This window comes from Colletotrichum phormii, assembly GCF_030913505.1.
Source record: "Colletotrichum phormii strain CBS 102054 chromosome Unknown BDP81scaffold_29, whole genome shotgun sequence".
Taxonomy (NCBI): domain Eukaryota; kingdom Fungi; phylum Ascomycota; class Sordariomycetes; order Glomerellales; family Glomerellaceae; genus Colletotrichum; species Colletotrichum phormii.
Genome location: NW_026851471.1, coordinates 410,116 through 432,259, shown reverse-complemented (window position 1 = coordinate 432,259; position 22,144 = coordinate 410,116). Strand labels below are relative to the sequence as shown.

At 50.8% G+C, this 22,144-nt stretch overlaps 9 protein-coding genes across 9 annotated transcripts; 5 read left to right on the top strand and 4 right to left on the bottom strand.

The window, feature by feature from the left end:
* Positions 1-5,679: 5,679 nt before the first annotated feature.
* BDP81DRAFT_410695 (uncharacterized protein) lies at positions 5,680-6,309 on the top strand (the record flags this gene model as incomplete). The annotated part of the gene is made up of 2 exons (XM_060589134.1): positions 5,680-5,843; positions 5,928-6,309. The coding sequence occupies 2 exons, from the start codon at positions 5,680-5,682 to the stop codon at positions 5,956-5,958; spliced, it is 195 nt and encodes a 64-aa protein (XP_060439452.1). The 3' UTR covers positions 5,959-6,309.
* Positions 5,998-6,999, bottom strand: BDP81DRAFT_122366 (uncharacterized protein). The gene has a single exon (XM_060581620.1). It carries the CDS (start codon positions 6,608-6,610, stop codon positions 6,038-6,040), a length of 573 nt encoding a protein of 190 aa, XP_060439451.1. The 5' UTR covers positions 6,611-6,999; the 3' UTR covers positions 5,998-6,037.
* On the top strand, positions 6,309-7,702 carry BDP81DRAFT_439601 (thioredoxin). Its single transcript, XM_060591421.1, has 2 exons — positions 6,309-6,675; positions 6,803-7,702. Exons 1-2 carry the CDS (start codon positions 6,622-6,624, stop codon positions 7,253-7,255), a joined length of 507 nt encoding a protein of 168 aa, XP_060439450.1. The 5' UTR covers positions 6,309-6,621; the 3' UTR covers positions 7,256-7,702.
* A 128-nt stretch (positions 7,703-7,830) lies between these two features.
* BDP81DRAFT_399455 (uncharacterized protein) lies at positions 7,831-8,619 on the top strand (the record flags this gene model as incomplete). Its single annotated transcript, XM_060588577.1, has 2 exons — positions 7,831-8,175; positions 8,239-8,619. The coding sequence occupies 2 exons, from the start codon at positions 7,831-7,833 to the stop codon at positions 8,617-8,619; spliced, it is 726 nt and encodes a 241-aa protein (XP_060439449.1).
* Positions 8,257-10,704, bottom strand: BDP81DRAFT_503836 (amino acid transporter). The gene is made up of 2 exons (XM_060595605.1): positions 9,965-10,704; positions 8,257-9,867 (listed from the first exon to the last, which is right to left on the bottom strand). The coding sequence occupies exons 1-2, from the start codon at positions 10,510-10,512 to the stop codon at positions 8,673-8,675; spliced, it is 1,743 nt and encodes a 580-aa protein (XP_060439448.1). The 5' UTR covers positions 10,513-10,704; the 3' UTR covers positions 8,257-8,672.
* Positions 10,705-11,270: 566 nt separating this feature from the next.
* On the bottom strand, positions 11,271-12,159 carry BDP81DRAFT_439598 (Phospholipase/carboxylesterase/thioesterase). The gene has a single exon (XM_060591420.1). The coding sequence runs from the start codon at positions 12,135-12,137 to the stop codon at positions 11,388-11,390; it is 750 nt and encodes a 249-aa protein (XP_060439447.1). The 5' UTR covers positions 12,138-12,159; the 3' UTR covers positions 11,271-11,387.
* Positions 12,160-14,447: 2,288 nt separating this feature from the next.
* On the bottom strand, positions 14,448-15,548 carry BDP81DRAFT_439592 (Aldehyde/histidinol dehydrogenase). Its single transcript, XM_060591419.1, has 5 exons — positions 15,125-15,548; positions 15,013-15,073; positions 14,929-14,961; positions 14,547-14,855; positions 14,448-14,485 (listed from the first exon to the last, which is right to left on the bottom strand). Exons 1-4 carry the CDS (start codon positions 15,166-15,168, stop codon positions 14,733-14,735), a joined length of 261 nt encoding a protein of 86 aa, XP_060439446.1. The 5' UTR covers positions 15,169-15,548; the 3' UTR covers positions 14,448-14,485; positions 14,547-14,732.
* Positions 15,549-16,379: 831 nt separating this feature from the next.
* BDP81DRAFT_484909 (uncharacterized protein) lies at positions 16,380-17,212 on the top strand (the record flags this gene model as incomplete). The annotated part of the gene is made up of 2 exons (XM_060595129.1): positions 16,380-16,919; positions 16,976-17,212. The coding sequence occupies 2 exons, from the start codon at positions 16,380-16,382 to the stop codon at positions 17,075-17,077; spliced, it is 642 nt and encodes a 213-aa protein (XP_060439445.1). The 3' UTR covers positions 17,078-17,212.
* A 3,928-nt stretch (positions 17,213-21,140) lies between these two features.
* BDP81DRAFT_439590 (uncharacterized protein) lies at positions 21,141-21,802 on the top strand. Its single transcript, XM_060591418.1, has one exon. It carries the CDS (start codon positions 21,212-21,214, stop codon positions 21,560-21,562), a length of 351 nt encoding a protein of 116 aa, XP_060439444.1. The 5' UTR covers positions 21,141-21,211; the 3' UTR covers positions 21,563-21,802.
* The last annotated feature ends 342 nt before the right edge of the window (positions 21,803-22,144 follow it).

The following is a 22,144-nucleotide window of genomic DNA, read 5'->3' as shown; positions in this document are numbered from 1 at the left end:
ACGCATCACCCGCGTGAGACACCCACTGTTAGTGTCTTGCCCGGGCATACACCCACCCACTAACACCACTTCCTGCACCCAAGTTACGAATTATCGCCCGCAAGGCCTCAGGGAGGCCTCGCAAGCTCTCAGCATGCCGACAGCTCGCTGCCGGACCCCCTTTCGACCCTATCGCGCACGCGCACACTACCGCCGCGCCTATTGGCGCCGCTCCTATCCCGTCCTCGTACATCACAGGGAAGCGAAGTACCCTCTACCGCCGCCGCGGCGCTTTAACGCGCTAATACGGCCTAATCTAAGTACGACGTAGTATACCGCCTCCTTACTAATGTCCTGGATAACCTTATTTCCTCCTATAACGAGGCATTAAAGCCGTATATGTGGTCTATTATCTAGAGCTTTACCTCTTACCTTTCCCCTGGCCCGGGCCGACCCGGCCCTAAGGGGATACATATCTATTGGTTCCACGGGGTCGTATACGACAAATAGTGGTAGCAATTATCACTCGTCTATTAGTGATCTTATTGCTTATTCTTCTTCTTTTTCTATCTTACATTGTAGGCAGGAGTCGGTCGAAGTAGGTAGTGACGGCCTGGGTGGTTGCCCCACCTTTATCCGGCCGTGATGACTAGGCCAGTTGTCCCACTTCGCCCAGGGCAGGTGCCAGCCAGCCCATGGTACCTGCCTATTACTCCTTATCAGCCTTTGCTGTTCCAACACTCCCTAGTCCTTTATATATTATACCTAGCAGATACGCTCCTGGATAATCTTAGGTGCTACTTTAGGTATATAGATAATATAGGGCTATTCGCGATCTCCCTAACGTTAGAAGAGAATGCTCGGATATTAGGTAGTAAAGTTAGTTTTATGCTCGAATAGGGCGCCGAGAATAAAGTCACTTTTGACCCTGCTAAGTGTGAAGTAGTACACTTTATACGAAAATATCGTAAGAATAGGCTAACTGAATGGCCTGCTGTCTATGCCACGGGGCTCACTATTATGCCCGTGGTACCTACTAAGGCCGTATCCTGGCTAGGCGTCTAGTTCGACCGTACGCTATCTTTCTGTATCTACGTTGGTTATCGAGTTACTGTAGCGGAGCGGGTCGCCGATTTCTTCCGTGGCCTTAGTGCTGTCCTCAAGGGCCTCCCTCCCCGCTAAGCCCGTCTTGCCGTTACGGCCTATATATTACCGTTAGCTCTATATGGTACCGAAGTATGGTTTTCGGGCCATATTAGGCCGGCTATATTATCGAAGCTATCTAGAATAGGCACTGCCCTCCGTAATCCCTTTATGAACACTAGCTAGAAGGGTCTCTTTACCGTTATTAATAAGGCTATCGCCGCCGTGGCCCGGTGTTACGACCCAACATGAGACCAGGGCGTGCCCCGCTGACGCCTGGCGGCTACGGCGCATCATATATGCAGGACGGGACGGAACATTGGGGAAACCCCAGGAACGGAAGAACTATGGTACAAGTCACGTGATGATAAGAGATATGATAAGGGATAAGGATATGTTGGATATGCGACATATCCAACCGAGTCAAGGATATGTTGGATATTCGGCATATCCAACATATCCAGACAAAGGCGACTGTTCAGCACTGTTCAGTTAGGATCGGACTTGTATATAAGGATGGACTCGAGCTGGGCTCTAGGACAGACTTTCCATAGCTTCTTCAGCAATTAACTTCGTATCAGGATTAACATCCGCTTTCAGCTATCACCTTGACAAGACTACGATTGATCACCGAAGCCTTACCTACCCTTACGATTGACAGACATAGCTTCCCTGAAGCTATCCCCGACTACGAATACTGTTACCAGTTCCGCAGCCTCAACTTCTGCAAACTACCCCTACGACTAGCTGGCCGTAACAACTACGTAAAGAACCGCCGTACGGCGGCGTTATGGCCGATTGCCGGGACTAAAAAGGATCCGGGCCCCTTACCGCCCCCGAAGGGCTAGGCCGAAGCTTACTGGTACGCCCTGATTAGAGATCCGGGCGCTTTTGAGAAGTTCGAGCGCTTGATGCGGTACTTCGAAATGCACTCCTTGTGAAGGGATAGCGAGCCTGAGATACTATGCTTTATACTTTATTATATACTTACCGATACCTTTTGGGCTATAGCCCTACCTCTATCCTCCCTCTCCCTCTTTTATTTTTCCCGATCTACTTGAGATAATACTGGAAAATAAAAAAATGTACTCGTGGGTAATTATGCTTACGAGGGCCGGCTTTTTCGTTATAGCCCGTCGTCTGTGGACGATGTAGGGCTATTTAAGGCCTATTTGCTTCTGCCGAGTTAGGAAACCCCTGCTGGCGTGCTTTTTGGAACTGAACGGACCTTAGGGATTAGTTAATAATCTCTACTGCTCTAGGTACGAGAAGAAAAGTGTATATTATAGATTGTCTGACTTGTCGTATGCTGTTTAGATAGCGGCACGGTACATTATATGCCCAAAGGGCGCTCTGGTTGATCGGGCTTAGTTAGTTAGATAGCTAGGCTCCTGTGTCAGAGCCCTCCCGGATAGGGGCTAGTAAGAGGTAGTAAGGAGTCCAAGCAACAAAGGAACAGCTCAGATATATATACAGCGCAGGGAGTACACGTCGAGGGAGGAGCAGACTTCAGTAATTCATCATTCTACCCCTAACTGCAGTTGGCCTCTGAGAGCTTCCACCCTGCGTCAACATCCCAACTTGACATCCTGTCCCTGATGATGTTAAATACTACTACTACTACTACTACTACTACTACTACTACTACTACTACTACTACTACTACTACTACTACTACTACTACTGCTTAATAAAGCCTTTAAGCTCTGCAAAGAACTCCTTAATGGGATTCGAGTTGGGTAAGTATGGCGGCAAGTATAGTAATACTATACTAGTATCGTTGCACATCTGTTGGATCTTCGTAGTGTAATGAATCGAGGCGTTGTCCATTACGAGCACTGACTTAGGCTCAGGGAATCGCCCGTAGTACGGAAGCAACGCCTCGATAAAGTGCTCGAATACCTCGCTATCGGTATAGCCCTGAAATAGCTGCGAATATAGAACGCCATCTTAGGTATATGCCGGAAGCACCTGGTACCGCTGGCCACGATAGAACTTCGCAGTCTGCGTGGGTATCGACCCTAGAGGAGACCAACCCGTACGTCGAAAACCGTAACGCCTGTTACAACCCGACTCGTTAACGTAGACTAGATGGTACGACCGAAAAGCCGACAGCTTATATAGGTAATAGTCACGCAAGTCTGCATTCCGTTCCCGAGCGATACATTGCGCCGTTTTCTTCGTCCAGCCAGCCCTCCTTAGAGTTCTACTAATGGTAGACGTTGTCACCATGGTATCAAACTCGTCGAAAAGAAATACTACCATCTCTTGTAGGTATATATCCGGTTTCTCTATCAGCCGATCGCATAACGCACTGAATATGGAAAGGGTGATATCTCTAGGCCGGCCGGCGAAGCAGTTTAGCCTTTGACAGATGCGTCGCACGGCACGGGTACTATATCTCGCGGCCATTACGATTTCAGCTTAGTAAAGCTGCCGCTTATTAGCATATCACGGATCAAGTCGTGCTGCAATTGCGCGAGAATCGGCGTCATCGTTGATGATAGAAATAGGTGAACTGAGCCACCGTTAACGATGGAATGGGTGTGATGAAGGAAGGCCGCAAGGGACACGTGGATTTAGGTCATTTCGGCTAAAGCTCGGCTGTACTCACCATGGAAACCTTAATATCTACACCACACGATTTCGCTGCTCAATGCATGGGTATTGGCGCCATTGCGACCGCAGAACACGAAGCATTGTCAAACCCGCTCGTTCGCGGCGTCGATACATGGGCATACTCTTTGTGAACGAGTGGCCGCGTCGACTCGGCACTCCGGCGTCCTTCCCGCTGGCCGCCCGGCTTCTTCCGGAGGCGAAGGTAAGGAACGCGAACAACTGCTCGTCGGGGGAAAGCTCCTTGCTAATGATTGCAGATGAACCATCAAGACGCTTCTGGTTTGGTGTCATCATTCGATAAACGATAAGTCAACCGTATACAGCATCGCTTGACTTCGCGAGCATAGCATCGAAAAAACGGTACAAGCCAGTAGGCCGTCCGGACCACCGACTACCGATCGACTCCCACGCAAGAACAGAATATGTCGAACGATCCCTATACTCAAGGCGAACAATACCGAGACGTTTTCTAGCTTTCGATCGTCAAGCTAGAGTACGAATATCGTGCGCCATCTCGCCTCGTAACCCTGCTAGAGATCTCCAGGAACATGATACTCTTATGGTCTCTAACGAGACGTCGGGCATCTTTCTTGGCTAGAATCAATAACAAAAAGCACTGAGATATGGGTCGATTAATAGACGGAGGGCTCGCTCAACACTTAAAAGGCAAGTGTTCACGCATCGCTCTCCGCCAACATAGGTCTTCGAGGAGCCCGAAGTAAGATTCGCGCTCGACGTAGGTGCGCTCGACGCGGAATAGCGCCATCGAGGATGCACCGAAGCAGATCGCTGCTCCAAACGAGGTATGCGGTAGAAGTATCACCAGTGCCATAAGCTGCTTATCAAAATGCTTGCCTTACGAATGGAATGACGGCTCTGATAAAGTAATATGTCTCTAACGCGGTGCATAAGTGGGAGGAAGCCGAATGTCGCTGACGCTGTTGGCTGTAAATGCACACAGTCAGCTTATTTTGGCTCGCGTCATGTTGGCTATCTAATATGAAAGCCAGCTATCAGCGATTTGGTCAATAAGCCATTTCGGGCTCCCATGAACAGCTGTAGCGTGGTCTCTCTCAAGATACCCCTGCTTTCTGCCATGTACCTAATCCATGGAAGGTCTGTGCTCAACAGACAAACTATACTTGCGAAGGGGACACCGGTTTTGCGAACCTCTGTACACATACATCTCATAACTTCACGGCGTGTCCCGAGCCCATCCTCTATCCTTACCGGAGGCTCCGGTCCATCATCAGAAATCACAAGATGCAAAGGGATCAACGTCGGATTAAGGACTATATTACCGAGTGATCTGCGGTGCCATTTATCCAGATCGGCCCAAGCAGGTGAAGTTTCCCGTCGGCCTCCCACCTAATCAAAATTCCTTCAAGGCCAATGTCTAGTCTCAGAAACCTTAAAAATGGCCGCCGGACTTGTACGGACATCGAGATGCGGAGTCTTCCGGCCCCGTGCGCCGATTTACAGATGCATAACGGTATAACCAGCAGGGGTACACCTTTCCCACCAGGGCGAGTCGAGACAGAGTTTCTACAGATTGAGTAGTTTTTCCAACTTCAGAGGCTGAGCATTGGATTGCCAAGACTAAAGACGAACCACGTTAATTGTATTCATCATATGAACACCGTCTTTAAGCAATTAGACTTACTCGTGGTGGCTGTTTTCTGCCCGGGTAAGCTGTGTAAAGTCCGCGATGTATGCGCTGTATTGGCGCGTATAACAGCGTGTATAAATCCATACGGGTCTGTAAAGAAGATATAAAGGAGCAACTATACCTCCTCATTCTTTAGCCTGGGTGTCTTTCAAATCATCGACTCAAGCTCTACACTCACTCAGCCCACTTACAACCATCCACAAACGCCCATCGCTTCCAACTTAGTATCTCTACTCAACTCACACCAAACTTTACCACCGTTCGACACAATGCAGTTCTACATCATCTCCCTCCTCTCACTCTCCGCCCTCGCCCTCGCCCTCGCAGCGCCTCAAGCCAACGTCGCGCCTACGTGCGGAAGTGACGGCGACTGCACTAGCTTCTGCAGCGGAGGACCATGCACCAAGCCGTTCTGCGGACTCTCTGCTTTTGGGTACGTTACGAAGAAGGAGCAAACTCTCCCTCGCCCTTGTGGAAACTTGGAGAAAAGCCTCGGTGCTAACATTGTGGAATTTAGTGACGACCGCTGCTTCTGCGGTGGATGCTAGATGGCATGACTACATCTACCTTCGGTCGCGAGAGAGTCTATGCGCCGAGGGTTTGTGCCGGAATTTCAAGGAGGTGCGACTATTGTACATATTCACGGCCATGGTCAAGCGGGTGCAAGGATGGGCTGCGAAGCCAGTGATACTTGGAGGGCGCGCATTGGCACGCGAGGATTCCGTGCTTGAGAGCAACAGACCAAGGGCTCATAGACGACGTCTGTTTTGAAAATTGCAGCGATTTTTCTGTTATCAAGCTCCCTTTTTGAGCGAGAATTGAGAGTGACTGAAAAAGAAGAAAAAGCCAGCTAGAGGTCTTGTAATGTTGGCTGCACCAGCTCAGAGCCAATACTTTTCTTGGAGTTGAGGTTGTGCAGTCCATCGTGGATTTTGACCATGCTTTAAATAGTTTTAGTTTTTTCTGCTCCAGGGCACCTGGCAGTTCTAGGGTACCTAGCAAGCCGCCAATACGGTACTGCCTGACGTTGGACGCACTCCGAGGGTCACAGCTGACAAAGCCCCGCCGGGTAAAGCCCGGGCGACTCCCACAGCTCAAGGTCGAATCAATTGAGTCTTCTCCTTGAGCTTCCCAACATCGTTCGACATCTATGCAAAAGCTCAAGCAACAGTTGCTCTCATCCATAAAAGTCCTTTGCATCGAGTGACAAGATGGATACGCTCTCGTGGATGTTCCTGGCTTTTGCCGTTTTCATGATCGCAAGAGTACGTACCCCACATCCAGTCCCTGACTCCCGGAATGGCGCCTGTCTCTCCTCTGCGTGAGAGGTCGTTGGTGACGCTCATCTTCGGACATGACTTCAACGCTGCTAACCAATCACAACCCCTTTAGACACTCTTCGCAGACCGCTCACCCATCCCCGAGACATCAGGCAAAGTCTACAAAGTCGCCAGCGCCGGCGAGCTAGACGCCCTCCTCGCCTCAACCACTAACGTCGTCGTCGACTTTTACGCAGACTGGTGCCCGCCCTGCCGCGCCATCGCGCCCGTCTTCTCCGGCCTGGCCGACAAGCACGCCGCGGAGGGGAAGCTTGCTTTCGCCAAGGTCAACGTCGATAACGTCAACAACGTCGCCGGCCGCTACGGCGTGTCTGCCATGCCGACGTTCATGTTCTTTCAGAAGGGGAAGCCTACTGGTGTGGCTGCCAAGGGGGTGACGCCGCGTCAGTCGGTTATCTTCACTGAGGATGGGCGGGTTGATAAGATTCGGGGTGCGGATCGGGCTGCGTTGCAGGCTGTTGTGCAGGCGCTGGCTGGTGAGGGAGAGGACGCGAAGAAGGAGTGATGGGATGCTAGGATTGGCGTGTCGCCCTTGGGGAGAATACCTCGTGCTCCAGTTGAGGATAGGAACAGCTAAAATTTATTGATCAGAACCTAAGGAGCATTGTGAACGGAACATCCCGGAAAGGTCCTTGACGATGGCTAGTATTTCGAGTCTCGGGAGCGAACTCACAAGTTCGGCACTCATATCCTCCTGTTCAAGATTCATTCATCAATCCAAAGATGACAGAGCACCCAGGTACCCTAGAGTGGATGCCCGTCGGGTTTTCCAACTCCCGCTCAGGGGTGTAGACGGCAGAACCGGTAAAATGGGTTGTCAGTGGAATGCCCAGTAATCTAATTCGCGAGGCAGTCAAATCAACAAGGGTGAAGTGGGACGACCACGCGGGCTAGGCAGCTTTCAGCATCGCTTGTGCTGACATGTTTGTCTGCTAGAACCTCACTAAGATAACCAACTAACGTTCCTTGATGTTGCCTGGAACAGCACTCTTTCATCTTCCAAGTGGGAAAAGGACGCCACTGTGTTTGAATTCATCGTGAATCAGCTTCGCGGCATCGACGGCAGACCAACCCATCACGATGGCCACTTCTCGCCCCACCAAAGTCCTGAGCGTCGGCCTTCCTCGCACAGGGTCCTATTCCATGATGCTCGCCCTCACCGAGCTGGGCTTCAAGGACGTCTATCACGGCCTCAACGCCATCGACAGTCCCAACGACTGGCGCTTCTTCGGTCGTGCCTCAGACGCCCTATTCCCGTCATTACCTTTCTACACCGGCAAGGGCATGACCGCCGCCGACTGGGACCACGTCTTTGGACCCTGCGAGGGCATCACCGACATCGCAGCCCCCTTCACACCATCACTCATCGATGCGTACCCAGAAGCCAAACTCGTTCTCGTCATCCGAGATTATGAGAAGTGGCGGGTATCGATGAAAGAGGTGCTCTCTGGAATCTTTGGGCCCCTGACCTGTTTCATCCGAGACTAGGTCGAGCCCATGATGGGCGCCGACAGCACGGGGAACATCCAGAAGATGATGCTGGGCTGGGTGGGAGGTAGCAACGTTCCCGAATTAGAATCGAAGCTCGGCGAGATCTATGAGCGCCATCACGAGCATATTCTCAAGACGGTCCCCAAGGAGAGACTGCTGGTGTACAAGCTTGGTGAGGGCTGGGGCCCCTTGTGCGAGTTCCTTGAGATGCCTGTGCTGGAGAGGCTTTTCCCACAAGGCAACGAAGCGGCAGCACTCAGAAGCAAGATCTTTGATAAGCAGAAACGAGTTCTTCTGGAAGCCGGAGCGCGCTTCGCGCCGTGGCTTGTTGGCGCAGGGGCTGTCGCGGAAGGGCTTTGGTATACTCTGTCCATGTAGTTTGGCTAAGCGAGAGACGGTGTGTATGTTGGATCGTACAGCCTCGGTTTGCTTCACACTCTGCCGTCGATATCGCGCCTTTTCATGAGCCTCTTTACTGAGAAATGGTTGGCTATATCTCGTAGGAATCCGACAGGAGGTTCAACGTCACTCAGCAGCTCCTCGTATGCGGTTATCCGAGGGGCATCCCAAACGAGGTCGACCTCGTCCGGCCGCAGAGTCTTTGTGTGCTTGTAGTATTTCCAGAAGCAGAACAACAGAGGTGCGAGAAGAACCATAGTGTAGTGGATGAAGAACGAAGTAGGATCGAACGGGCTGAGCGAACGGTATCCGTAGCAAATAACGACACAGCTCATCCAGACCAGTCCAATGTACGCGCTATACGGCTGGAATTGACCGATATAGGGGAGACGAGAGCGATCAAAGTTGTGAGTCTTGCAGGCCCTGTGGAAGCAGATATACGTGACGCAGATGACAATGTAGTCGATTAAAGTCGCCGCGGTCGTTAGGGAAATCAACCAGTCGAGTACCTTTGCCGAAGAGCTCGAAAGCTGCAGCAACGAGAAAAGGGGAAACACCATAACCACCGCAAGGCAGTTGATAGGGGCACCCTTCTTCGTCGTCTTTGTCAGGAAGTGCGGTGCCCTCCCCTCGAGTGCTAGACCATAGAGCGTCCTTGTCGAACAATAAGTGTAGGCACTGCCGGCCGAGAAGATAGTGGTTGCCAAGAAGAAAGTGACAACATGTGGCAAGACGTCGATCCCGAGGTTGCCCATGGCGATGATATACGGCGATGCAGCCGCGCTGCCCGTAGAGCCCCCATTGCCGGTGTATATTGCGACGAGAGTCGGATCCGTGTGGCTGACAACAATACCAGCGGCCAGGGCACTTCCGACAAAGAAGATCCAGATGCGCCAGTAGACTGCTTTGAAGGCCGTTTTGACGTAGATACGGGGATGTTTGGCTTCGGCGGCCATCATGGAGACGTACTCGGGTCCGACGCAGGTGAAGGATGCGGTCCAGAGAGCGGATAGGAAGCCTTCGAACTTCCCGAGGGAACCGGTGTTAATGTCCTCGGCGAAGTAGCCGGCGGACCAGGCTCGGAATCCGTAGGCATCGTGCTGTGGGTTACCTCCTGCCATTGTGACTAGGGTAAAGGCGAGAAGCATCGCGAGGAGAATTACTTTGCCGCTTGAGAGGTAGAACTCAGCCTCTCCATAAACCCCGACGGCAAAGATATTGATGAGTCTAAATGGGAAGTAAAGTTAACTTTGATCTACTTCCCTGAGCTTCGATTGACATTGGAAGGGTATACAACGAGCCTCTAGCAAATGTTGACACGTACCCATAGAGAAAAATGCATCCCAAACAAATGGCATAGACTGGGATCCTGTCATTCCAGTATGATATCACCAGCGTCAAAGCCACAATCTCAAACGGGATAAGGAAGACTTGGTAAAAGAAGAAGTTCCAGCCAGCCATGAAGCCGAACGCATCGTCGACCCATTTCCCCGCAAGTCTGACGAAGCCGCCGCTGACAGGCATGTAGACAGACATCTCGGCCATGCAGTTGTTGCAAAGCGAGAGTACGATCGTATAGATGACAAACGCCAGCAGAAGGCTGCCCGGCCCAGAGCGCTGAAGGGCACCCCCCATGCTGACGAAGACGGCTGTGCCTATGGAGCCCCCGATCGCGACGAGCTGGACCTGGCGGTTGCTGAGACGGCGGTGGAGGCCATCGGTGACCACAGGTACTTCTTCGGTCTCGATGCGTCGAGTGGAGGTGTTTGAAGGATCTTCGATTGAGGGCTTGGAGGTTACCGTTTGCCCGACGATTGGTTTGGTCCAGTGCGTTGGAGGGGTTGACATGGCGGATGTAGGTAAGGTTAGCATTGGTATGGTATTAATTACTGAGATGTTGAAACAGGAAGGAAAATAAGGGGAATCTTTGCGGGGCAGAATTTTCTCGTGGTCAAGCCATAGAACCAGCAAGGTGCTTGGCTGCTCTTAGAGTTGTAGGTATTGTCGCTCAGGGGTGAGTATTTATATTCGTATACTCATGGATGGCCCAAAACCTTACCGTGAAGGGTGCCCATATTACAAACAGCCTGCAGAACTCGAAGGCGAGGTGGAAGGTGCATTATCTGGTGCCGAGAGGGAGTCTTGTCCAGAATTAATATCTCCGCGGCGGCCCATACTTTCCAAAAGTGTAAGTGTCTCGAGCACTGGAGGACTTTGGGAAGCCGATACCTCGTAATTTGATGCCCTCTGTCCCAATCCATATTATTTCAGCCTCTCTTAGCCCATGATGACTTTTCAGTGCTGTTCTCATCAAGTAAACGCCACGACCTTGTCTCTGTAAGGCTGAATTTCCACTGCTTGGCCGACAAGAAGCAAATAGACACGAGGACATAAACCAACGACTTGGGTGTCGTGATGAAATCGCCAATCCTTCCGTACATGAGGGTCCAATCATCGTATGACACACCGGGCGGTCGAGTGTATTCTTTCTCGATCTCCTTCTCGTCGGTCTCCGTCGTGTGAAAAAGCCATTTGCAAGCTCTCAGCCGGATTCAATCGTTTGGAACTCTTGCATTGACGCGCACACATGGGTAACTGTGAGAATGTCACGCAGCAGCTCAGGAGCTGAAGACTGATGACGAGCTGTTAAGAGCTTATTATGCTCGGTTTTGGATATCGTATTGCAATCGGTTACGTGAAAGCCTCTGATCTGTCTATTTATGATGGTGCGGGATGTGAGGCCCGATTCAATGCATATGAAATCTCAGAAAGCTAACCATGTCATCCACACCCTGCGGCTCGTTGACCCAGTGACCTCCTGATTGATATTCATGCCATTCCACTGTACACGCACTGGCGAATGAATCAAGAGTCGTCCGCAACTGCCGACCAAGTTTGATATTGATGACTTCATCGTCCACGGCGTGAGCGAGGAAAATAGGAGTTTTGGCCATTGGTTCTGTGCCGCTTGTTCTGCGATATGTTGAACTCTCCTCCGCCAACTCATTGATGACCTCAGGCGGTGGCATCCAGCTGCACAAACCGACCAGCCCACCCAATTTGGCTATTCTTGGCGTGGTCAGAAAAGCACTTATGGAGGTTGCAAATCCTTGGCTGATGCCGCCTAGGAATATTTTGTCCATCGGAACCAAGGCGGATTCGCTCTCGACAAGGTTGACGAGGTATTCGATACTTCGTCTCAGGCCGGCTTCTTGGATACCAGCTTGTTCTTCTGGGTTCTCCAACGACCAGACATCGAACCACTGTGACATCTCGGTACCAAACCTCTTGGATGGAAGCAGCGCGGCCCCGGGAAAGACCCACCGAATGGACGGCAGTAGGTCTGGAAGAGTGCGTGGCTGGTTTGCTGGCTTTGATGCTTCGCTCTCCAAAAGCTCGTCTGCGAACTCGTCGCAGATGCTGTCTCTGCCGTGGAGAAAAACGACTGTGTGGGTGTGCGCCGCCCGAGGTTCAATGCAGTGCGTGGTAAATTCCATATTGATGATGTCTTGTAAGGTTTTCGTGGTGGAGCTGTGGGGGATGAGTCAGGAACAGGCGGCGGTATTAATCAGGTGTGAGAAGGAATGTCGGTTGGGGGGCTCCGAAGGCGGCACACATTTACCTATTAGTGAGGAGTATGTTTGTTTGGTGGTGGATTGTGCGATTGTTTTGTCTGAGTACCTTATGATGGAGTTTCTGTGTGGCATGTGATGAGGATGGAAAGAATCTTGCGAGCTCTGAATAGCAAGATATTGGCCCTTTTGGCCCTTTCTCCGGAAGCCTCTGTGTTGCCGTTAGATTTTAGAACCTCTGCGGTTTAGGGCCGCCTTTGACCTTTCCGGCCGACTTTTACGGTCGATCTTTCCGGCCGACTTGCTCGGATCTACTCAGTGCCATTTTCAACCTTACGCGCCCGTATTAATGGAAGAACTTCGCGACTTGAAACCGTACCAAACTCACGGAATTTGATGTTGCTCGAAGAGGATACGCTAGTTGAGTATATTCTCGACCTGGATTCCCGATTATTCCCTCCTCGGATCAGTGGTGTAGAAGAAATGGCTAATCGACTGCTCGCCGACCGCGACGCGCCCCCAGTTGGGAAGCGCTGGGCTTCGAACTTCGTCAAGCGACACCCACAGCTCCGGACGCGCTTTTTTCGCAAGTATGACTACAAGAGGGCCCAATGCGAAGATCCAGACGCGATAAACGCGTGGTTTCGCCTTATAGCGAACACAATCGCGAAGTACGGCATCGTGGACTCCGATATCTACAACTTTGATGAGACTGGGTTTATGATGGGCCAGATTACATCCGGAATGGTTGTCACGAGTGCTGAAAGGCGTTCAAACACGAAAATGACGCAGCCTGGCAATCGTGAATGGGTTACAGTCATTCAAGCCATCAGTTCGTCAGGCTACAGCGTTCCGCCGTACATCATCGTCGCAGGCCAATATCACCTCTCCACCTGGTACACAGAAACAGGTCTCCCACGCGACTGGGTCATTGCAACGTCTGAAAACGGATGGACAACAAATGAAAGAGGCCTAGACTGGCTCCAGTACTTTGATCGGTATACAAAACCGCGTGTAACTGGTAGATATCGCCTCCTCGTCGTTGATGGGCATGAAAGTCACCACTCTGCGGACTTTGAGATATATTGCAAGGAAAACAATATCATCACACTCTGCATGCCGGCCCATTCGTCTCATCTACTTCAGCCCTTAGACGTTGGGTGTTTTGGGCCACTAAAGACGGCTTATGGTCGACAAATTGAGGATAAGATGCGCCGGGGTAATATGCATATTACGAAGGAGGACTTCTTCCCTGCATTTCGCAACGCTTTCACGCAAGCCCTAACGGTAAAAAACATCCAGGGAGGTTTTAGAGGGGCTGGGCTTGTTCCGTTAAGTGCTGAAAGTGTGCTTTCGAAGCTGGATGTGAAGTTACATACTCCAACGCCCCCAGGGTCTCTCCCAGCAACACCCCCAGCGTGGACTTCTCAGACACCAAACAACCCAACAGAGGCAAATTCTCAGTCAACTTTGATTAAAGATCGAATCTTAAATCATCCAAATAGCTCGCCAACACCAGCTAGTAACGTAGTTAACTATATCCTCAAAGGGACACTAGCTATGATGTATCGTAATGCTCTTCTAGAGGCTGAGAATAAAACCCTTCGGGAGGAGAATAATCTACTTAGCCGACGGCGGAGATCTAAGAAAACTCGTCTCAGGCAAGGAGGGAGCCTTACTATAGCTGAGGCAGATGACCTTCAATCACAGAGAGAGGCTACAGCTTAGATTGAGGAGGAAACGCGCCGGAGTAGTGGCCGTCGGCCGAGGACGGAAACAGGTCAACGGCGATGTGGCGTCTGCGGGAACACTGGACACAATGCGCGCACATGTCCATTTCAGAGAGAAATGTCTAGAGAAGAGAATTATGGGTAGTTTCAATTAATTAAACTTTGTTGATGTTGATCAAGATTTACATACGTGGAGTGGTTGCTGTCGAGCGATCCGCTCGCTTGTCCGATCCGCTCGCTTATCATGCACGTTAACAACTTGCTTGTTAAGAAATAGGGTCTGCACATTGCAGAACCCCTTCAGGCCATTTGCGCCCCACTCGGTTCCGATGCTACTCTCCTTGTGCCCTCCGAACGGAGCGAGGGGTGAGAGATCGAAATGTGTGTTGATCCAGACATTCCCGGCTTGAATTTGTCTAGCAACTCTTGCTGCTTTATCCAGATTATTCGACCAGACAGATGCTCCAAGACCCATCGAGGTATCATTGGCTCGGGAAATGACCTCGTCTTCGTTGCTCCAGGATAGAAGGGGAACAATAGGTCCTATTCGAGATGTGTCAGAGATCCAAGATATATGCAGCAGGACGTTACTTGGAGGACTTACCAAAAGGCTCCTCGACAACCAGACGAGACTTCTCGGGAGGCCGATCGATGATGGTAGGAGTTATGAAATAGCCTTGGGACTTCTCGATGTTGCCCCCAGCGGCAACTTTCCATCCTTGAGACTCAATATCCGAAAAGAATGTCTTGACTCGTTCATACTGCATTGAGTTCTGTAGAGGACCGTGTGTTACCCCGGGTTGCGAGCCATCACCAAGGTTATACTATACCCCTTGACGTGCTTCACTAAAGCCTCCTTGAATCGATCAAAGATGGACTCATGCACATAGATACGTTTGAGATTGAGGCAGATCTGATCGAAGTGTATCGGTGAGTACATGTAGTCTTGACGATATGAAAATGAAACGGAACGGGAAAAATAATACCTGGCCGGAGTTGAGAAAGGCGAAGAATGCCACCTGTGTTACTTTAGTAAACGCGAGCTTATAGAACCTTCAGGTTGAACCCACCTTTTCAGCGACCTTGTCAACATCTACGTCCGGGAACACGATGGCGGGATCGTTTCCTCCCCTTCCGGCGTTAGTCTTTGCCTCGATAGAACAGATCTCATGGTACACTCACAACTCCAATGTGACCCTTTTCAAAGTTTTGCTAGCACTCTGCATCACCAGTTTTCCGGTCGCTGTGGATCCAGTGAAGCTGATTTTATCAATACCCGGGTGACTTTTCAACCAAGGGCCAAGGTCATCGTCTCCGCTCAACGACTGCGTGTTCTAGATTCTTGATCCTGCACTTTCCCCGAAGTTTCTTTTTCTCAGCTCCATCAGGCATGAAGCAAGTGAAGCGAACGATGAAGGTTTGTCTCGCAAACCATCAACAATTGTGGTGAAGGAAGGTGTAGTTGGACGCCACTTGGTGAATGATCGAGAGTATGTTGGCCATATTCGCCAGAGTTGGAGGGACGACCCCAGGTCGACATCATGTATAGTCTTGTCGTCATGGTGAACAAGCCTCGCCATAGTAGGTGCCGGTATAAATATATCATTTTCGCTTCGTTATTTGGTGCTTGCTTGCCTAAGTCGCCCATTCGTTCAAGTCTAACCCATGAGATCTCTGCTACATCTTGAACTTTGATGCGTAGTAGGAGATACTCGTGTTGCAGGGTGCCATGCTCGCTGTTCCATATGACGCGGGTAACGGATCCAGGTGTCTGATGGCTGACAATGTGGCGGATGATGCCCAGACCTCCTATTCCCAACATCCCTTCCTTCTCCAGTTGTGTCTGCAGCGCTGAAACTTCAACCATAAAGAGTGAGAACTGGGGGGTTTTGACAGAATTTCTAACCGTTTTAACTAACCTGTGACACCTTGGGGAGTCGTGGGGCCTCGACTTTGTGACGCACCCATGATTTGCTCGGAAACTTGGAACTCTTTCAGGGTACAGTGATGAGTAAGAACAAAACCGGCGATAAGTGAAGTGTGTACAGTGTATCACAATCCATGAGTTTCTCGGAGTGCTTCGAATCGGTTTAAATGCAAGTGAATTTATGTTGCGATGGTCTGCGCCTCTATGATCTCAGAACGGCACTGCCCCATCTCGGCGTTTTTGCTCAGTCGAATTTAGTGTAGTTGAATAAGGCAACCAAGACTAAAAGTGAAGGTAACGAACCCGGAGATCGCTAGCTCGTGATGCGATGACCCGTGATGCGGTGGCTTGTTGAGCTTGACATAAAGAGGCAGTGTCCGGCGTCACATTTAAAGTCATGGGCCATGCTTCTACACTCTTATCCACCACACCACCTCTTCATTTCTCAGGCTTCCGCGCGCTTTAGCTGCAAACTGGTCCCAGGCTGAGATTTTTTTTGTTGGGGTCACGATGGCTACGAAATCAGCGCCGCGATCCCCAACCAGCGGCCAAAGGCCATCAAGCGTGTTGGGAGCGACAGGCACCTATCAGGAAACCCCGCATGCTAGTGTGTCACGACCACATAGCCCACCATTCTCTGCCTACCTTCAGCTCGTCGCTTTTACTGCCACCATCACGGTTTCCGTTTCCATCTCGGCTAGCCAAGGATTTGCTACGGGAGGCAACTTCTTCGGTGTTCCCCTGACTAATGAGACTGATCCAACCATAACGACCGCCATTCGAGCCACTGCAGACGCTGCGTATTGGCTTTCATGGGCAGCAGCAGCATCTTCGGTCTCATTGATGATCGCACTCATGTTACAGCTGATGCAAACAGATGAGATGTTTCTGGATGCTCTAGAAAGGACAGAAGGGGGCCAGAGTCTGAACCTCCCAAGAGTAGTTGTGGGATCTGGGAGCTGGGTCGCTCTCTTGTTGCAAGCAAGCGCATTAGCCTTTATAGGGCAAGCTCTGAGGGCAATTAACAACAATAGTGGGAGTATGATACAGGCAAGTACCCTCTCTTGTGAAGTTCCAGGTGCATAGTAATTCTGATTGCGTTTTAGTGGGCATTACTTGCCGTGGGGACAATTTTCGTGTTCTTTTACCTACACACCATCAAGTTCTGGAAGACGGTCAAGAAGTTCATTTCAGGATATCAGACTTGAAGCGGCAGGAATTGTTCTTGTCTTGAAGTCAAAGCTTTATTTTCAAATGGTTCAAGAGGGAAACTGCATCGAGGATTGTAGAGGATGACGTTGGAATATTGACGGCAGAAAGGTGGATTTGGAAGGTGGTCTGGGCCGTGCAAATGGCCCTTCCACCAGGTATTTATACCCAACGGAACTCTTTGTCCCAAGGCCAACTCTAGTCCTCTCGTCGGAGACCCCATCTTCAGTTTCGCTCAGTCCCGGTGGAGATCAAGGCCTACTATAAGTATAGGAGATGGCTAAAGCATGGCGTTGGCAAATGATGATCTCTCTGCGGTGAGGTTTGACACTCCTTGCATTTCATTCTTGTTCGACTTGGCAGCTAGCGGTGGTATATCAGCGAGCATGACTTGCAATTAGGTGAAGAAGACTTGCGACCTGGTTCATTCATGTGCAATCTGTCTCCAGGATTTATACTTGGCCGTGAATTTTGAAACAAAATTAATTACTCTGGCAGGCTATCCACATGGTGCGAGACTCGAGAGGATTGGATACCAACTACTCTCGTTTGATATCTTAGTCAAGAATCAGCAGAAGACTTAAGTAAGGCCCCACAGGGGAGAGGGCGACACTGAGCAAGATATTCAGAGTTCCAACTACATTTTCGGGCAGCACCGAGGAACGGCTATGTACGGCGATAACCAATGTTTTTTACGGGCCTCTCAAGATCTCAGCTACTAGAGGAAGATCTCAACCAGTTGTGCAATACCTTACTAGGTGGCTATAAAGCGGATCGATGGGATTTGAAAGTTGAAACGCCATGTCCGGCAAAGCATCAAGGTTTACAGTTGCTAAGCATTTGAAAGCTTTTGTTTCCTAGCTTCAGCTAGGATCTTCCAGGCCTGGCTCAAGACTGTGCCAGGTCAGCATACAGTCGTATACTCAGACGGCTCCAAAGCTCCTGACGGAGCTACAGGGTACGGCTTTGTTATCTACCGCAACAATAAACGTATAGCCCAGGGCTGCGGCCGTCTCGGCTTAGCAGAAGTGTTTGATGGTGAGGCGGAGGGGGCGAGGGCTGGGCTCCGACGGGCCCTTCAGACCTCCCAAGGCCAGCCTATACATATCTGCATCGACAATACCAGCGTTATTCAGGGGATTCGCGGTAAGATCCCAGACTCCTCACAAGCGGCCTTCCTTGAGATCCAGGAGGTAGCTAGGATACACGATATACAAACCCATTGGTCTCCTGGGCACCAAGGTATTAAAGGAAACGAAGAAGCAGACAGCCTAGCTAAGGAGGGAACAACTCTACCAGTCCTTAGGGGCCAACTAGCTACTCTATCAGGTATCAAGTGGCTTGCTAAAGAGCGGCCAAGACGCCAATATAGACGATGGTGGAAACAAGAGGCAACTCCCCGCTATACCCAACTAGGGCTCAAGGCTACCCTTGCTTGCCCTCCTGAACTTGGCCTCCCTAGGGCTGCCCTTCATCACCTCCTCGCGGCACGGTCAGGCCACGGGGACTTTAAACAATATCACCAACGCTTTAACCACACAGAAGCACTACTCACCTGCTCCTGTGGATGGGTTAAGGAGGCAGACCATCTAGTCTACTGCCGAAAGACCCTACTGAGGAGGCAACAGTGGCCCACCCTCTACCCCTACAGCCGCCAGGAGCCCGTAGGACCTATAGGGTCCCTCGATCGCTACTTCAAGGGGCTAATCACTGACTCTGAAGGCTTCCAGGCCTTCCTCTGCGTGACAGACTTCTTCCAGAAGATCTGCCCGCGGTACTAGGAGATAGGTCATAACCTATCCTCCAAACGACAGACTACCTCTAATAAGAAACCAGATGGTTATAACGGAACTAGGGCACCAGTGGGAACTAGGGATGGATAGAACACATAGTAGCTCACGAGCAAGATTTGGAGGACGTCAGGAGACGGCGTGTACTATATAGTATATAGCTAGAGCCTGCGACCCTTCACGCCACATACCCTTCGGGAGGTCTGCCGCAAGGGCGGCTGCGCCCTTGCCGCCATGGCGTTAAATAGAACAACAAAAAATTTCCTAGCTTCAGGCTCAGTATGAGAAATCGACTTGTCTCGTAAATGTCCTTCGCCGTCTCAATCTCATCACTTGCGTTCCAGAACGCCACCTACTTGTCAATCTTTGAGTTGTCTGACACGGCGATAAGAACTGCGCTTGACCTCTGATACCTCTCCTTTGTTGTAAATTGTTCCCGGCGGGTGATTCTCACTGCCGTGATTGAGGAGCTTAGCATAACCCCATCGAGGGCCGGGCTAGATTCACGATGTCACCCCCATCACAGCGGCCTCCTGCGTGGAGCGTGAATCGAATAGGGCTGGGTGAATAAGTGATGTGGTCCTAGAGTCCGAGGCTTCGGGTCTTGAAATCTACGATAGAACACTATTGGAATTTTCTTCACGCCTCGGTTCCGGCGAACCAGCGGTCAGCTGAACCTCAGCCCCAAGCCATGTCTTGGCTAGAATTTACCGAGCCATGCTGCCTACATGTACCTATTTTACCAGATTGGGCCGAACACTTCTCGTTCCTTCAAGATTTGGACTCTTTCTCTTCATCTTACGCCAAGACATGGTAATGTGAAGGAGGCTGCAGGAACCAGTCATGTCAGGCGCCAAATTCCTCGTCTCTTCAGCCTCAAGACACTAAGCGCCTATGCCTCCCTCCTAGCCTCCCTCTCTCGACGCAGAGACGTATGTGATTGAGAGGCAGGAGGAGCCAACCGAATGGCATACCAAGTATGTAATACGCCAAAATGCCAAGATTCTGGCTTGTGGACCAAGACGCCTTGTTTCACCACTCGAAATCAAGATATCCCTTGCAAGAAATCGCATGCAGCAAGCCATGATTCGCAGTCGAATCCTTATTCAGTGTTCAAGTTGGTATCAAGGCTGATTGGTGCAGGTTAGAGATAGCCTGCGGACAAAGTCGTTCAGAACCGCCTTTGCTATGATACGAGACCTGCTATCTCTTCCTTGCCGACATGGTATGGAGTGATTGACTACATGAAACCCGGATACCCCGAAGAATTTCAGGACGAAGACTGGCTACTCTCATTACGCTTGAAAGATTACACCAAAGCGGAATCCCTTCCTGCTAACGGCGGTCGGTTTCCCTGTGTCCCCCGCTTTGGAAGTTGCGTCAAAAGCAAAAGACTTAACTTATTTCCCCAGCATCGTGTTCCTACTTTAGAGCATCATAGGTCTAAACGATATCTTCCAACACTTTGACGAGTTCGAGTACACTGCCCGGATTAAATCAAGCACAGACGAAGAGCTTGAACAGAGAGAGGTCGTCAAGACCCGTCAAAAGATCGCGGCATGCTTCAGCGGAGGAACATACCTGGGAATGGCCATCCCGACTTGCGGCGCATCGTTGATCATGGCTCTATTAACAGCTCGTAAATACTACATCTCCAGGCAGAAGCTCAAGATCGTGCAAGCCGAGCTAGAGCGCCGCAAGATAATACCCCTGTATGAAGCCCGGAAACGCGACGTCGCCATATCCGCCATCACCGGAACCATCGGTCTCGCAGTCGGCATGGCGACACTCGGTTCTACCGATTGCCTAACGGACGGACTCATGTTCACGCCGTTGAGGAATTCGGGAGCTTCGGGGGCTTCAGCCATCGGTGCTTTGTCTGCGGACCCCGTCGGTACGGTAGGCGACGCCATCCAGGGGGCGGCCGCGCAGTTCCAGGAGGTCGGCACCAATATCACGGGGGACACCATGGGCCAGATTATCCTGCCGGATGTTCAATTGATGGAGGTACACTACATTGACACAGGAGCGACGGCCGAAATGCTCGTCGCTACGCCGGAAGTGGCCGGCGCATGGAATATGGGTGTCGATTTGGCGCAGACGGCTGAAAAGGCGATGCCTTCTTTCCTGGCGACGGCAGGGTCGGCATTGGTCATGGAAGCCATCGCAGGATATGGGAAGGCTCGAGGACGATGCTACCCCCGTCTTCTGGGTGTGTTTAGTGCCATGAACTGTGACAGTTGTGGAGAGCAAATTGGAAAGGGACAGTATCGGCGTAAGTTCTCCGGCCCCCCTTCACCGTGTTTTTCAGTCTATCTTGTAGCGAGTTGAAGCACGAAGAACATGGTCGCAGCTCTCAATTTGCTAACATGTACCGTGCTAGATTGCTGCCTGTGCGCGAACGATAATTTCGACCTTTGCCAAGCCTGCTATTCCAATGGCTCGAGATGTCTATCGCCTTCCCACGACATGGCCCTGCTACAACCAGCCATGAATCAAGACCTATCTCCAGAGACACCTATCATAAACTTGTATCCAAATTGGGAAAATGAAACCGTCCAATTTGTCACACGTTCCCAACTCTCTGGTGGAAAGTACACGTTATTTGGGTGTGACCACTGTGGAGAGGCAATACGCCAAGGTAACTGCTATCGTAAGTTTCCTCCCACAGCTTTCAAAGGTCCTTGCAACTGATGTTACATGCAGATTGTTTCCATTGCGGAAACTATGATTCCTGTAAAAAATGCTACAAAGATGGTTCCAGCTGCGGGGTTACAAATCACGTCCTCGCGGCGCTTGTCTGCGCAGTCGACTGCTCAACTCATCGGTATTGGGTCAGTGACTGCCGATGGTCCGAGGGCATGTCTTCTGCAAAACAATGCAGTTGTTGCTACGAGATGGTCAACCAAGGGCGATACTACCGTAAGTAACTACCGTCGTTTCCAGCCCTAGCCGTTTCCAGACTGCTGATGACGTTGTGGTGCAGATTGCTGTAACTGCGATGGAGACACCAAAACGACAGGCTCTACCTTAGCCTCGCTCTGTAAAGCGCCCACAAGTAGCATCACGTGCAACAAACAGTTGCAGCTCGAGCTTTATTCGACTAACACTGTTTGTCCTACTCCACCACGGATTTCCGGTAAGCCGCTAACAGTAGCCTCGCTAGTGACTTGTGCCATTAGCATGTCATTTGAATTTACTGCTGAAGTGGGAGCTCTAACTTCCCGGACCGGCCTATTCCGTTGAGGGTGCGGAGAGAGTGTGTAGGGGATGTTC

Excerpts from the sequence above, each read along its gene's own strand:
- BDP81DRAFT_122366 (XM_060581620.1), bottom strand. The coding sequence starts at position 6,610 with ATGCAAAGGACTTTTATGGATGAGAGCAACTGTTGCTTGAGCTTTTGC.
- BDP81DRAFT_439601 (XM_060591421.1), top strand. The coding sequence starts at position 6,622 with ATGGATACGCTCTCGTGGATGTTCCTGGCTTTTGCCGTTTTCATGATC. Across the intron at positions 6,676-6,802 it reads CCGTTTTCATGATCGCAAGA|ACACTCTTCGCAGACCGCTC; the intron begins GTACGTACCCCA and ends CAACCCCTTTAG.
- BDP81DRAFT_503836 (XM_060595605.1), bottom strand. The coding sequence starts at position 10,512 with ATGCTAACCTTACCTACATCCGCCATGTCAACCCCTCCAACGCACTGG. Across the intron at positions 9,868-9,964 it reads GGATGCATTTTTCTCTATGG|ACTCATCAATATCTTTGCCG; the intron begins GTACGTGTCAAC and ends CTTCCCATTTAG.
- BDP81DRAFT_439598 (XM_060591420.1), bottom strand. The coding sequence starts at position 12,137 with ATGGAATTTACCACGCACTGCATTGAACCTCGGGCGGCGCACACCCAC.
- BDP81DRAFT_439592 (XM_060591419.1), bottom strand. The coding sequence starts at position 15,168 with ATGCAGAGTGCTAGCAAAACTTTGAAAAGGGTCACATTGGAGTT. Across the intron at positions 15,074-15,124 it reads AAAAGGGTCACATTGGAGTT|GGGAGGAAACGATCCCGCCA; the intron begins GTGAGTGTACCA and ends TAACGCCGGAAG. Across the intron at positions 14,856-14,928 it reads CCTTTCTCAACTCCGGCCAG|ATCTGCCTCAATCTCAAACG; the intron begins GTATTATTTTTC and ends CACTTCGATCAG.
- BDP81DRAFT_439590 (XM_060591418.1), top strand. The coding sequence starts at position 21,212 with ATGGTCGCAGCTCTCAATTTGCTAACATGTACCGTGCTAGATTGCTGC.